The sequence below is a fragment of the Urtica dioica genome, chromosome 5, assembly GCF_054948205.1.
Source record: "Urtica dioica subsp. dioica isolate 48M chromosome 5, U.dioica_male_clone48M_v1_H2, whole genome shotgun sequence".
NCBI lineage: Eukaryota > Viridiplantae > Streptophyta > Magnoliopsida > Rosales > Urticaceae > Urtica > Urtica dioica.
In genome coordinates, this window is record NC_142760.1 from 42,877,707 (window position 1) to 42,891,718 (window position 14,012).

Below are 14,012 nucleotides of genomic sequence, written 5' to 3' on the forward strand. Positions count from 1 at the left end.
CATCAAGTCTAGCCTTTTTGTTTTTTGTGTTTTTTTTTTTCCTTTATGTATTTGAAAAGTAAACACAAGCAACCAGGAACAAGTCATGAATTATGTCAAGGAGGGCTAAAATTAATATAGATTTATAATTTTATAGATTTAAAAAAAACTCGATAATGTCAGATAACTAGTTTTATTATGTATAAAAAAAAATAAGAATTGATTATACAATTAAAAAAAGTAATCATAAATATATAACAATTAAGATGTAAAATAAATAGACCTACATTAGCAACATATTTTTGTATCTATTATTTGTTTGATTTATTCATACTTCTCTTTCATGTCTATTACATGTTTATACAACTAAATGGCCTTTGTAAAAATAAAAAATCAAATGAGCCCAATATAGCAATAAAAGAAAAAAAAATTATAACTTATTAACCCATTCCAAACATCATGTTTGGTATATAGCCAACGTTTGAAAACTTTAGAAAAATAGCTAAACAGATGAGGTGTCACTTGAATAAGCCAGTCAAATTTCATATTTTGTCCTTCCAGTTTTTATTTTTTGCTACAGTGATTCGTCATTTTCTCTATCATAAAGTTTTTTTTCTCATCAAAACTTCAAAAATCCATATTTTTCTCATATGAACTCGAAATTTAGTGATTCCAAAATCCTACGGATTCGTAGCGAGAAGAGCTTCAAAAATAGACCCATTGTGTTGGATGAAAAATCATGTCTACGACTGTAGAATTCCGTCGGAGTTCACTATTGGTACATTAATTGTCATTAATTGTCAAAATTTTAAATTATTTACATTTTTTTTTGTAAATTATAACATGTTTAATATAAGGATATTTAAGTAAAATATAATTGTCATTGACTATTTTTCTAAAAGTTTACAAACATTGGCTATATTCAAATTTTATAGTTTAGTTTTGGTTACAAATCTACAACGCAAAAAAAAAAATGTAGATTGTGAGGAGTTTTATCAATAGTATATATATGGAGATTCAAAATGACGCATATAATTAAGGTCTTTAAAAGTATTATTTTACTATGATTTTATTTCAGAAACACATATACAAATATTAAAATTTACTTAGTAATAACATATTTATTTTAAAAAAAAAAAAACTAGATGATTAATTTAATTATATGTTTCAATATGTTAGATTAAATTATGATCATCGGAGAAAAATTTCATTCAACCTAATTTTAGAAAATAATTAGAATAGAAAAAATTCTCAAGTTGTGTCTAATTTCCATTAAAATTTAAAAATGCATCTAAAATTGTATGTCAGCATTTTAAATTTATCCAAAATTAAGTCATAACGTAACAGACACGCGTATTATTATTGCATAAAGTGAAAGATCAGGTTTCATTAAAACCTGTTTTTCGGTAGAGTTCATACTGCATTGGTTAACTTAAGTCATGATACCCATCGATGCTAACATTTAATGGCAAATATGAATCTTTCCACACAAAATTTGAAAAAAAAATCATCCAATCTAATATTTCAGCTTTTATGGATTGTATCAAAATTATTGATAAATTAAGTTTGCCCAACTGTTCTCGATGTTAAATACGAACTGTAATTCTTCATGCATTTACCACCATTAGCACCAGTGTTGTATGTAATGCTCTGGATTGATTGCAATTATAACACTTTTTTTTATAGTCTCGGACCAGACGAAAGTTATTTTTATCGCTGGTCCCGATTTATCTAATTTATTGTGGATGTAATCCGTTGCGAGTGTATCTTAGAACTACGAATATGCCAAAAAAAAAATGATATTTATTGGGCGAACTTATATATAAGCTGTATCTTCGAATGTGATAAAATAACATCTAATACATACTCAGATCAGATAATGGGTTGGGTTTTGTGTGTGATTCCTCTGTTTCTCTTCTTCCTTAATCCTTTTTCAACAAATTCTTCACCAATACCCTGCCATCCTCATGAAAGATCTTCTTTGCTCACTTTCATAAACTCTTTTCATATTATCACAGATGATTATATCAGTTGGAACATTTACGAGGATTGTTGCGAATGGAGTGGAGTCACGTGCGACGATGTGACCGGTCACGTCGTTGGTCTCTCCCTCAGAGGGCTACAAGGTGTCATGGACTCCAACAGCAGCCTTTTCTCTCTCACTCATCTCCGATCTCTCTTTCTCTTAGACAATGATTTCAAAGGATCTTCAATCTCACCCAACTTTGGTAGGTTTCCCAGCTTGCTTTCTCTTTACCTTATAGAATCCAATTTCAGTGGCCATATTCCTCCAGAACTTGCTTACTTGTCTAACTTGCTCACACTTGAAATCGGTTCTTACACACTTGACATATTTGATTCCAGTCAATATTATGAGTTAAGAGCCGAGACAAGTAGCTTGAAACGAATCCTGACGAACCTAACTTCTCTCAAACAGTTGAGTTTAGATGGTGTCAACATGTTTGACGTCTTACCCAATTCTTTCATGAACCTCTCAACTTCTCTTACATTTCTGGGTCTTTATTCCAACAAACTCAAAGGGAAATTTCCAGAACATATTTTTCGGCTGCCAAACCTTACACACTGTTTCATTCCCTAAACAAAATTGGACCAGTCAACTCACCGATTTGAGGCTTTCCAACATAGGATTAGAAAGAGATATAACCTTTCCAACATGTTTCGGCAGTGAAATCACTGATTTAGATCTTTCATACAACAAATTTGAAGGCCAGCTACCCTATCTTTGTAGCAACTCATCAACTAAAAAAGCTTTTCTATGTGACTCTTCAACTCATCAACTCTTGGGACCTCTTCCATTGAATTTACGATCCTTGAGATTAAACAACAACCTTCTTTATGGGACAATACCCACTTGGTTATATTCCCTTCCAAATCTACATTACTTGTTTCTAGGGAACAATAACTTGAGTGGTGTCGTGATATTGGAACATTTTTTAGAGCTTAGAACACTTGAGGCTCTGGACCTTTCTTTTAATAGCTTATTATCTGTTATTTCCATCCCCCATTCTAACTACACTGTCTTGAAGTCAAATACTTTTTCATATTTGATCTTGTCTTCTTGCAATATTTCTCAGTTCCCAAACGGTCTGAAAAGCTTAGAGCGATTATACCATTTAGACCTTTCCCAAAACAAAATTGAAGGGAGTATTCCCTCATGGTTGTGGAATCTCTCCGATGATTCATATAGTTTTAGTCGTCTGAATCTTTCTTACAACTCATTGTCACACATAAGCCCAGTTCCTCCGCTGAATCATAGCTTCAAATACATTGACCTCCGATCTAATCGGCTTCAAGGCCATCTTCCGATTCTGCCTCAGTCTACAGTTGCATTTTTTGCATCCAACAATCAATTGAGTGGAGGAATATCATCTCTGCTTTGCAACCACAATATTCTCGAAGTTGTCGACCTGTCAAACAACAGCTTCAACGGCAGTATCCTTCCGTGCCTTGGAAATTTCAGCAACTCTTTGTCAGTTTTGGATTTGAGAATGAACAAGTTTGATGGCAAAATTCCTTCAGCTTTTTCAAATGGATGCTCTTTGAGAACGCTAAACCTCAACGGAAACAAATTGGAAGGCCCGCTGCCGCGATCTTTGCTTAACTCCGAGATTTTGGAAGTTCTAGATGTCGGAAACAACGAACTCAATGGCGTTTTTCCTCAGTTCTTGGAGTCTCTTCCAGAGCTACGAGTTCTTGTATTGAGGTCTAACAGATTTCACGGTGCAATAAAGAATCCCAAGATTAGCTTTCCTTTTCAGAATTTGAGAATCATGGATCTCTCCGACAACATGTTTGTGGGTGTCTTGCCAGCAAAATATTTTGAGAATTTCAAGGCAATGATCGGTGCGCATGCAAATACATTGGAATACTTGGATAACAAAAAATACTTTTCCTATTATCAAGACTCTGTGGCGGTGTCAATGAAAGGAAACTACATCGAGCTGGAGAAAATCCAAACCTTGTTCACAACGATTGATTTCTCAAGAAATGGATTCACGGGTGCGATTCCGAAAACGATCGGGAAGCTCGATTCGCTCAAAGGCCTCAATTTCTCTCACAACAATCTCGTCGGTCCGATCCCACCGTCGTTGGGAGATTTGAGTAATCTCGAATGGTTAGACCTCTCATTCAACGAGCTCGCCGGAGAGATCCCGCAACAACTGGCCTCGAACCTGAAACAACTCAATTTTCTAAATCTCACCCACAACAACTTGGATGGTGAAATACCTCGAGGAACACAATTCAATACGTTCAACAACAATTCATATGGTGAAAATCCGGGGTTGTGTGGATTTCCATTGACGAAGCCGTGTAGCGACGAAGAGGATGACAATGAAGAGGTCGACGATGGCGACGATGAAACACTGACGTGGAAGCTGTTTGCAACTATTGGATACGGTGCAGGTCTCGGAATCGGAGTATCCATTGGGTACGCTCTGTTCTTCACCAGAAGATTCGATTTTTGGCTTCAAAAAAGGATTGCTAGACAACCATACTGCAAATGTCTAGCGGACATAATAAAGCATATTAAATAAGGTGTGCTTTTCGGTAATTTCCTCTTTGATATTTTATATCTGGCTGTTCATATTTTAACTCTGTTTTTTCTTTTCTTTTCTTTTTTTTTTCATTTTTTCTACTCAGGAATGAGCACGAGAAGTGGTGTTGCGAGTTCTACATTTGTTTGAAGAGGCACTTTTTTTTTCTTCTTTCTATTTTCATGTAATATGATCTGAATGGACCAGAGGATTTGCCGATTCTTCTCTGTTCTTTTTAAGTGTAATCAAGTTGAAAGTAATTATCTACCTTAAATTTTGATTACAAAAAGAGATTGATAAAGAACTAGCCACTTGAAGAGAGAGGTTTTAAAATAATAGCCCAATTATTAGTTTATTAGGTAACTAGCCTAAATTATATAAAGTTTCCAGAATTACCCTTTGCCTCAAAATACCCTATCTCTCTCTCTCTCTCACACGTTTCAATCCCAAACTCAAATTCCCCAAAACCAAATCCAAAACCATTTTTCATTTCTTCAGAGAAGAAGATTCCAAAATTTTCATGGCTTCCTCCGATTTCGACGATCTCTCATACCAGTCCGGCCACAGAACCACGTTCACCTTCGAAGCTATCGCCGGAGCTCTGCCGGAGGGTCAGAACAGCCCTCTTGTGTGTCCGTACGGCCTCTACGCCGAGCAAATCTCCGATACATCTTTCACTTCCCTTCGCGGCCTCAATCTTTGATCGTGGCTATATCGAATCAAACCATCAGTCATTCACGAGTCTATCCAATCAAACCATCAGTCACTCACGAGCCTTTCAAGCCTTCTCTGATCGCCGCGAAGCTCGTCCGAGAGTTCACTCAGTCCAATCGCGCGGCCACGCCGACTCCACCTCATCATCTCTCTCTCTCACTCAGTCCACGAGGGCGTTGAAGCGCCGAGAGACGGCCCGGCATCGGAGAAGGGTTTTGATGTCGGAGACGGAGTTGAAGATCAAGAGAACCATCGGGCCAGGGAGTTGATCGAAGCCGTCCATTTTTCTTGATGAACTGATTTTGGAAATAAGATTTACTGTCGTATTTACTGTTGGAGGAGGGTTTTGATGTCGGAGACGGAGTTGAAGATCAGGAGAACCACCGGGTCAAGGAGTTGATCGAAGTCGTCCATTTTTCTTGATGAACTGATCTTGGAAATAAGATTTACTGTCGTATTTACTGTTAGATTAACTAATAAGTAAATCGTATTTACTGTTAGATTAACTAATCCTCATCTCTGATACTTTTACTGTTAGATTTATTGTCCTCGATTGTTCACAGAAATAATAAGTAAATCGTATTTACTGTTAGATTAACTAATTCTCAACTCTGATACTTTTCCGATTATGGTAAATAAGATTTACTGTTGTTCTTGTTATGATAAATAAGATTTACTTTTGTTCTTGTTACGGTAAAAAAGATTTACTTTTGTTCTTGTTATGGTAAATAATATTTACTATTGTTCTTGTTACGGTAAATAAGATTTACTGTCGTTCTTGTTACAACAAATATTATTTGCTGTAGTTTTTGTTATTGTTAATTAGATTTACTAATTTTTTTTGTTATGGATGATATTATTTATTATGATAGTTAATAATATTAATCTAAGGGTACTATTGGAATATTAGAATGCTGTCATAATAAATTGGTTATTTTCCTAAATATGTTAATAGTTGAGCTATAATTTTAAAGTAGGGGTGTTGTTTTGACTAGTTGTTTAGTCGGCCCTTAAAAAAATGTATCCACCTTGAATTGGATCTTTTATTTATTTCGAGGAATCTAACAAATATATTCCCGAGTTTGGTCAAAATTAACTTTTTGTGCTTGTAATTTCAGTGTCAAATAATTAACCCCCGACTCTGCTTCTCTCAAAATGATTTCAAAGGATCTTCAATCTCACCCAACTTTGGTAGGTTTCCCAGCTTGCTTTTTCTTTCCCTTTTACACTCCAATTTCAGTGGCCATATTCCTCCAGAACTTGCTCACTTGTCTAACTTGCTCAAACTTGAAATCGATTCTGACAAGTTAAGAGCCGAGACAAGTAGCTTGAAACGAATCCTGACGAACCTAACTTCTCTCACACACTTGAGTTTAGAGTATGTCAACATGTTTGACGTCTTACCCAATTCTTTCATGAACCTCTCAACTTCTCTTACATATCTTCATCTTCGTTCCAACCAATTCAAAGGGAGATTTCCAGAACATATTTTTCGGCTGCCAAACCTTACATTGGTCTCTTTAGTAGATAGCCCAAGTCTCAATGTTTCATTCCCTAAACAAAATTGGACCAGTCAACTCACCTATTTGGAGCTTTCCAACATAAGATTAGAAAGAGATATAACCTTTTTATCTCGAGCTTTAAAAAAAATAACAATTATTCATGTAGTAAATTGTAGTTATGTCAGACTACCACCTCCTCCTCCTTTTCCATGTTTCAGTGAAATCATTTCGTTAGATCTTCCATACAACAAATTTGAAGGCCAGCTACCCTATCTTTGTAGCAACTCATCAACTAAAAAAGCTTTTCTATGTGACTCTTCAACTCATCAACTCTTGGGACCTCTTCCATTGAATTTACAAACCTTGAGATTAAACAACAACCTTCTTTATGGGACAATACCCACTTGGTTATATTCCCTTCCAAATCTAATGGTCTTGGATCTAGGGAACAATAAATTGAGTGGTGTCGTCATATTGGAACATTTTTTAGAGCTTAGAACACTTGATTATCTAGACCTTTCTTTTAATAGCTTATTATCTGTTATTTCCATCCCCCATTCTAACTACACTAGTGTCTTGAAGTCAAACACTTTTTTGGCTTTGAGTTTGTCTTCTTGCAATATTTCTCAGTTCCCAAACAGTCTGAAAAGCTTAGAACGATTACAAAATTTAGATCTTTCCCAAAACAAAATTGAAGGTAGTATTCCCGCATGGTTGTGGAATCTCTCCAAAGATTCATATGGTATTAGTCTGAATCTTTCTTACAACTCATTGACACACATAAGCCCAGTTCCTCCACTGAATCATAGCTTCGCATCCATTGACCTCCGATCTAATCGGCTTCAAGGCCATCTTCCGATTCTGCCTCAGTCTACACTTGCATTTTTTGCATCCAACAATCAATTGAGTGGACGAATATCATCTCTGATTTGCAACCTCAATTTTCTCGAAGTTCTCGACCTGTCAAACAACAGCTTCAACGGCAATATCCTTCCGCGCCTTGGAAATTTCAGCAACTCTTTGTCAGTTTTGGATTTGAGAATGAACAAGTTTGATGGCATTATTCCTTCAGCTTTTTCAAATGGAAGCTCTTTGAGAACGCTAAATCTCAATGGAAACAAATTGAAAGGCCCGCTGCCGCGATCTTTGCTTAACTCCAAGCTTTTGGAAGTTCTAGATGTCGGAAACAATGAACTAAATGGCGTTTTTCCTCAGTTCTTGGAGTCTCTTCCAGAGCTACGAGTTCTTGTATTGAGGTCTAACAGATTTCATGGTGCAATAAAGAATCCCAAGAGTAGCTTTCCATTTCCGAATTTGAGAATCATGGATCTCTCCGACAACATGTTTGCGGGTGTCTTGCCAGCAAAATATTTTGAGAATTTCAAGGCAATGATCGGTGCGCATGCAAATGGATTGGAGTACTTGGGGGTGTCTTTCCAAAGTAGCTTTTCCTATTATCAAGACTCTGTGGCGGTGTCACTTAAAGGAAACTACATCGAGCTGGAGAAAATCCAAACCTTGTTCACAACGATTGATTTCTCAAGAAATGAATTCACGGGTGCGATTCCGAAAACGATCGGGAAGCTTGATTCGCTCAAAGGTCTCAATTTCTCTCACAACAATCTCGTCGGTCCGATCCCACACTCGTTGGGAGATTTGAGTAATCTCGAGTGGTTAGACCTCTCTTCCAACGAGCTCGTCGGAGAAATCCCGCAGCAATTGGCCTCGAATCTAAATCAGCTCAGTTTTCTAAATCTATCCGACAACAAGTTTGACGGAAAAATACCTCGAGGAACACAATTCGACACATTCAGCAACGATACCTACAACGGAAACTTGGGGCTGTGCGGATTTCCTTTGACGAAGCCGTGCAACAGTGAAGAGGAAGGCAAACAAAAGGTTAACGGTGACGATGACGAACAAAGCGTAAATGGAACGCTAACGTGGAAGTTATTTGCAATGATTGGATACGGGGCGGGTCTTGGAATCGGAGTATCCGTTGGGTACACCGTGTTCTTCAGCAGAAGATTCGATTATTGGCTTCGAAAAAGGATCGTTAGACGACGGCACTGCAAATCTCTAGCAGAAATTATAAAGCAGAGGAAATAAGGTGTGCTTTTCAATAATTTTTTCTTTGATATATATATATATATACTTTCAGATCCTAACTCTTTTTTTTTATCTACGTATAGGAAAGAGCACGAGAAGTGGTGTTGTGAGTTCTGCATTTGTCTGGAGATCATTCTGTACTTGTTTTCTGTTATTTTCCTGTAATATATGATCGGATTCACCTCTATTTTGTTCTCTGAGCTTTATTTAAGTGCTATCTTTTGTAAGGAATAAATACTCTAGTACTTACCATCAGTCTTATATCTAAGAGTGTCAACATTAATGACATTATGACCCAATGTACGGTGCCATTATTTTCCGTTTCTTATTCTAGCCTTCAAGGATTTTTTTTTCTTCCTTAGTTAATCATCAGGTCTCAAATGTATGTTTCTCCGTTCCATTGAATGGTTTAACGTCAACTTAATGTGTTTCTATTTCAGCTCATATAATTATTTTGAAGATTAAGCAGTTTTATAAGAACACAAAACAAAGAACAGCAAAGTTCATGAGCAGGAACATCAAAATACTTAATGAAGAAAAACAACAAATAGTAGAAAGACTTATTAACAAAATTAAATGTGTGACGCTTGAATCCAAGTACTTGACCAAAAGACCCCTATAAATAGAGGAGAAGAGTTCGCTGAGTAAAATAGGAGAGATTTCCATTTTCCTTTCCCTCCTATTTTCCGGGTTCCAAACGGAGCCTTATTTTCCTTGGATTCGAAAAGTAAACACTACCAAGTCTCATTGCGCTGAGCTAGCTATTTTCCAGTAGTGAAAGTTCTAATCTTTTCCTAAAAAAAAATAAATAAAAAAAGAAAAAGATCTAGGTCGACAAACAAATTCGAATGAGCGCAACAAAAACAGAGGAAATGCTGAAAGGCTGAGCAAAATAGAGGAAAATCATATTGATAAACTTTGTGCAAAAAACAAAAGAAAGAAAATGTGGCGGAAAATTGTGTGACGTTTAAGGCTTAAATGCAATTTTTTAATATATATATATATATTTAATATTAAGCATATTTCAAGAAATAGAAAAAAAAAAAGAATTATATTTTTTTTTCTTGATTTTTGAGACAGTGAAGGATAATAAACTCTGAATCGTCGCACAAAGGACTTGACCATGTTCAAATCCTACGAAGGAACCTCTTTAAAAATGTTATCTCCTCTGAAATATACACTCTTTGCATAGTAATCCAAGTAAACCAAAACCCTAAGCTTGGATGAGCAAACACTTGTATTAATTGTTATGAAATTCAACATAATTTAAGAAAAAACAAATCACAATGAAAAACAGAATTTCGCAATTTGTTTGAAATTCCATTGAATTTTCAAAATGTCCTTCAAAATTAATAAATTGGCTTTTCAAATTTCTTCAAAATTCAGCGATAATATTTACAGCTACACGTATTATCAATGCATAAAGTTGTATAGGTTAAAGTCAAATCACACTAACACAAAAATCTTGACATATTGCTCTATATATTTTCCAATTCAAAATTTAGCTTTTATGGATTATTTTTAAATTATTGATAAATCAAGTTGGCCCAACTGTTCTAGGACAATATTAAATAAGAACTGTAATTTTCTTCAAGCTGGCCCAAATTGAAATATCAGAGGACTATATGTGTTATATGCCAGTGGGACTGTGTTATAAACTAATAGCGCCAAATTTATTTCATTGTCAATAAAAATATGAAACTACTTCTTCGCGATAATTGACCCAGTCAAGTTAACACAATAACGATATCGATGTTTTTCTTTTTCTTTTTTGTTTTTCCTATCAAGTTGTGAAACGGACATGAGAATATAAATTTCCATTGCTGAATAAAAGTCTTTGTGCTTAAGTCTCTGCAGATCTTTCGTCACCTTGTAATCGACAAGACAACCATAGTCATTTTTTTCCATTGGATGAGAATTGCAGTTTATCATTAAAAAATCTCAATGTGGAAGAGAATAGCAACTTTTCGTTTTCCTCTAAAGTGTTTACAATATACACTAAACACACAACAAAAACTGATTATTTCAAAACAAAAATACGATAGTTTATAACGCAAGCTAAGGTTTTTTTTTTTTTTTAATACAAAGTATAACAAATGATTAACCATTATTTTTTTTGTAAACAAATAAAAACCCAATTATTTAACAAACATAAACGGATTGACTTGTGTTTATTAACTAACAAACAAAACTTGAACAATATTTATATCAAATATGTTCTAAATCGTTTGTAACAAAAAATCCTACGGAACAGGATTGAATGAAGCTTTTGAGTGCCAAATTGAGAATTCATTAAGTTTCTTATTTTGTAGTTAGTGCGTTTATGTCTGAAAACCATGAAAACCACATTAGGGCTGACAATGCTAATAGATCAATGAGCATAACACTTACTTGAATAGAGGTAGCGGTAGTAGTCGTCGAGAAAGTCAGAGTCCGACAATGTAAAGGTAGAGAACGCTCTTCTTTAGACAAGTCAAGGATCTCAGAGATATCTGAGACTAAGTATAAGCAATCGGACATTGGTCAAAACCATAAGCCCCCTCAACCCAAAAGAAATCATCCTTCTGGTTCTTCTGACTACTTGGAAGGCGCTCAACTATTTTCTCAGACTCCTAATGAGTATAGTACGGTTGATCGGTACTCGACTTCAGACTTCAGAATATGGGACGGGTTTAGGAATCGGAGTATCTATTGGATACACTTTATTCTTCAGCAGAAGATTTGAACTTTGGCTCATCAAGAGGATCGCTAGTCGCCGGCGACAATGCAAATCTCTTAGTTGAAATTATAAAGAATAATAAAAAAAAAGGTTTGATTTTCGCTAGTTCAACTTCCAACTCTTTTTTGTTTATATGTAGGGATGTGCACGAGGAAATTTGTCCATGAGTATCTGACATGTGATTGTTCATCGTTAAATGTGTTCATTGATTTGCCAACCGGTTATTTATTTTTTCTTTTCTGTTCTTGCACTGTATTTCATATTGTCTTATTTAGAGTCTTAAACGGACATAGAAACTTATAGATATCACAATATTGACAAATTCACGGTTGAATAGAAGTCTTTGTGCATACTTAGTGAATGATATGTGGTCCAATATTTTTTACATTATTGCTGATAGAACTAAGTTTCCATCAAGTCTTTTAGTCTTCTGTTCTGGATTTGAAAAGTAAACACTACCACAAAACTCTGTTTATCAATTACAGTTTTATTTTTAAAAATATTACATTGTGGTCTAAAAATGAAGTATGTTAAAATAGATTACGATCATCAAATTGATGGGATTTATTAGACTGCTTAGCGGGAGATTTTAATGAGTGAGTTGGTTAGCAATTCCCAAAAGCAGGAGGATTTCACTGAGCTATATATATAAGTTCAACCAATAAATATAAAATCATACATGTATCCTTGTTGTAAAAAAAAAAAAAACATTTATTATGAGATATTCATTTGCTTCTTTGGTAATAGACATGGTCAACTAAACTCGAATCAAATAAATTCGGAAAAAGGCATATTTCTAAATTATTAATGTTATTCGTAATCGTAGGACTATTAATGTTTTGTATTTTCTTTTCCTTATTCTTTTATTCATTAGTCAAGTTGTGAAACTGACATGACACCCAGAAACAACATTTTTACACAATTGCTGATAGTTACAATAACTAGGCAACGAATAATATTTTCGTCAAGTCTTTATAGTCGTCTATGGTTTGGAAACTCAACAAAATAAATCTATCTAGACAAACATAGAGATTTAATTATAGATGTCACACTCACACCATTTAATATTGACGAATGCATATGGTTGAAAATAGAAGTCTTTGTGCATACTTAACGACGTGGCCCAACATTTTACAACACTTAGCCACGCAATACAATTTTCCATAAAGTCTTTCAAGTCCTTTTTTTTCCTTCTTGATTTTAAAGTAAACACAAGCAATTCTAGATCACATACAATTTCCAAATGTTTTATTTATTTATTGTGGATTTAAAGCATCTCATCATCCATAGTCCTCTCCTTCGTCGATAATGGGTTCGGTTTTGTGGGTGTTTCCTCATTTTCTCTTCTTCCTTTCTCCTACAACACATTCCTCGATCACCACCACTTTGTCATCCTCACGAATTGTTGATTTGGTTAGGCTAGAGAATATAGTAGGTCAAACAGAAACGAATTCACCTAGATTAAACCCCCCTAACACATACCAATAAATGAATTATTTTACAATTTGAAAAAACCAATGCGTAAATAATATTTTTATATTCATGCATTTAATTAGTGGTTTAGCCAGGACTTGCTGTTAGGGGAATAAATTTGATTATATAAGTTATTCTATATTTACAATGGGTTTGTAAGAAAACAAATCTTTCATGAGCTGTATATATGAAACAATCATTTACTTTTGACTAAAAAAAATTATGGTAAATATGTAAAACTTGTTAATATTAATTCTTAAAAGTTCAAGGGCATACACCCCTCTGCTCCTTGGCTAGCTCTAACCTATGCGTGCATTTAAGTGAATAAACTATACACTTAAATTAATTATAAACATCATTATGTAATAAATCATCACGTATACATAACATTCAAATTCATTAAGGAATTTTGTATTCAAAACTAGCGATTCATCTTGGTGGCTGACACTGGCAAGGGGCTCTGTTTTACATGCGATGTAATGTACATGGTTTTCCTTGAAGACAAGTCGACAAAGCACCGAACCATAACTTCATGTCGAAGGAATGTTCTCTGGAATGGCTTCGAACATTGGACTATTCATGTGTGGAAATTAGATCTTGACGGTGCTAAGGCGGCGTTGAGCTTCAAATCATTAGCCAAGACGATTCACTCCGGCAAAGATGTTGATGGGACATAGCATTTTTCATAAAATTATACCTTGTGCAAAGATGATAATTAAAAAATATCTCATATTTTTCAAACTTTTTATATGTACATCATTTTTAAATTTTCATACCATTTTTTCCTCGTTTTAAAATAAAACTACGAATAAGGAAAATATAGTAGCTAAATTAAACTGTTCGTACATAGTATAAGGCAAAAAAATATCAAATAAAACTGTAAATAATAAGGAAAATATAGAAAAATGAGTATTCTAAAATTAAAACAATCAATTCACGAAAATATTTGTAGATTGAATT

At 34.6% G+C, this 14,012-nt stretch overlaps 3 protein-coding genes across 3 annotated transcripts; all 3 read left to right on the forward strand.

The window, feature by feature from the left end:
• Positions 1 to 1,849: 1,849 nt before the first annotated feature.
• Positions 1,850 to 2,548, forward strand: LOC149398753 (receptor-like protein 9DC1; the record flags this gene model as incomplete). The annotated part of the gene is made up of 1 exon (XM_089614664.1): positions 1,850 to 2,548. A coding segment is annotated over exon 1 (690 nt), but the record flags the coding sequence as incomplete, so codon positions are not given.
• Positions 2,549 to 2,561: 13 nt separating this feature from the next.
• On the forward strand, positions 2,562 to 5,862 carry LOC149398754 (receptor-like protein 7; the record flags this gene model as incomplete). The annotated part of the gene is made up of 2 exons (XM_089614667.1): positions 2,562 to 4,536; positions 4,642 to 5,862. A coding segment is annotated over one exon (1,974 nt), but the record flags the coding sequence as incomplete, so codon positions are not given.
• A 537-nt stretch (positions 5,863 to 6,399) lies between these two features.
• On the forward strand, positions 6,400 to 9,217 carry LOC149398755 (receptor-like protein 7). The gene is made up of 2 exons (XM_089614014.1): positions 6,400 to 8,861; positions 8,944 to 9,217. Exon 1 carries the CDS (start codon positions 6,638 to 6,640, stop codon positions 8,858 to 8,860), a length of 2,223 nt encoding a protein of 740 aa, XP_089470140.1. The 5' UTR covers positions 6,400 to 6,637; the 3' UTR covers position 8,861; positions 8,944 to 9,217.
• Positions 9,218 to 14,012: the final 4,795 nt, after the last annotated feature.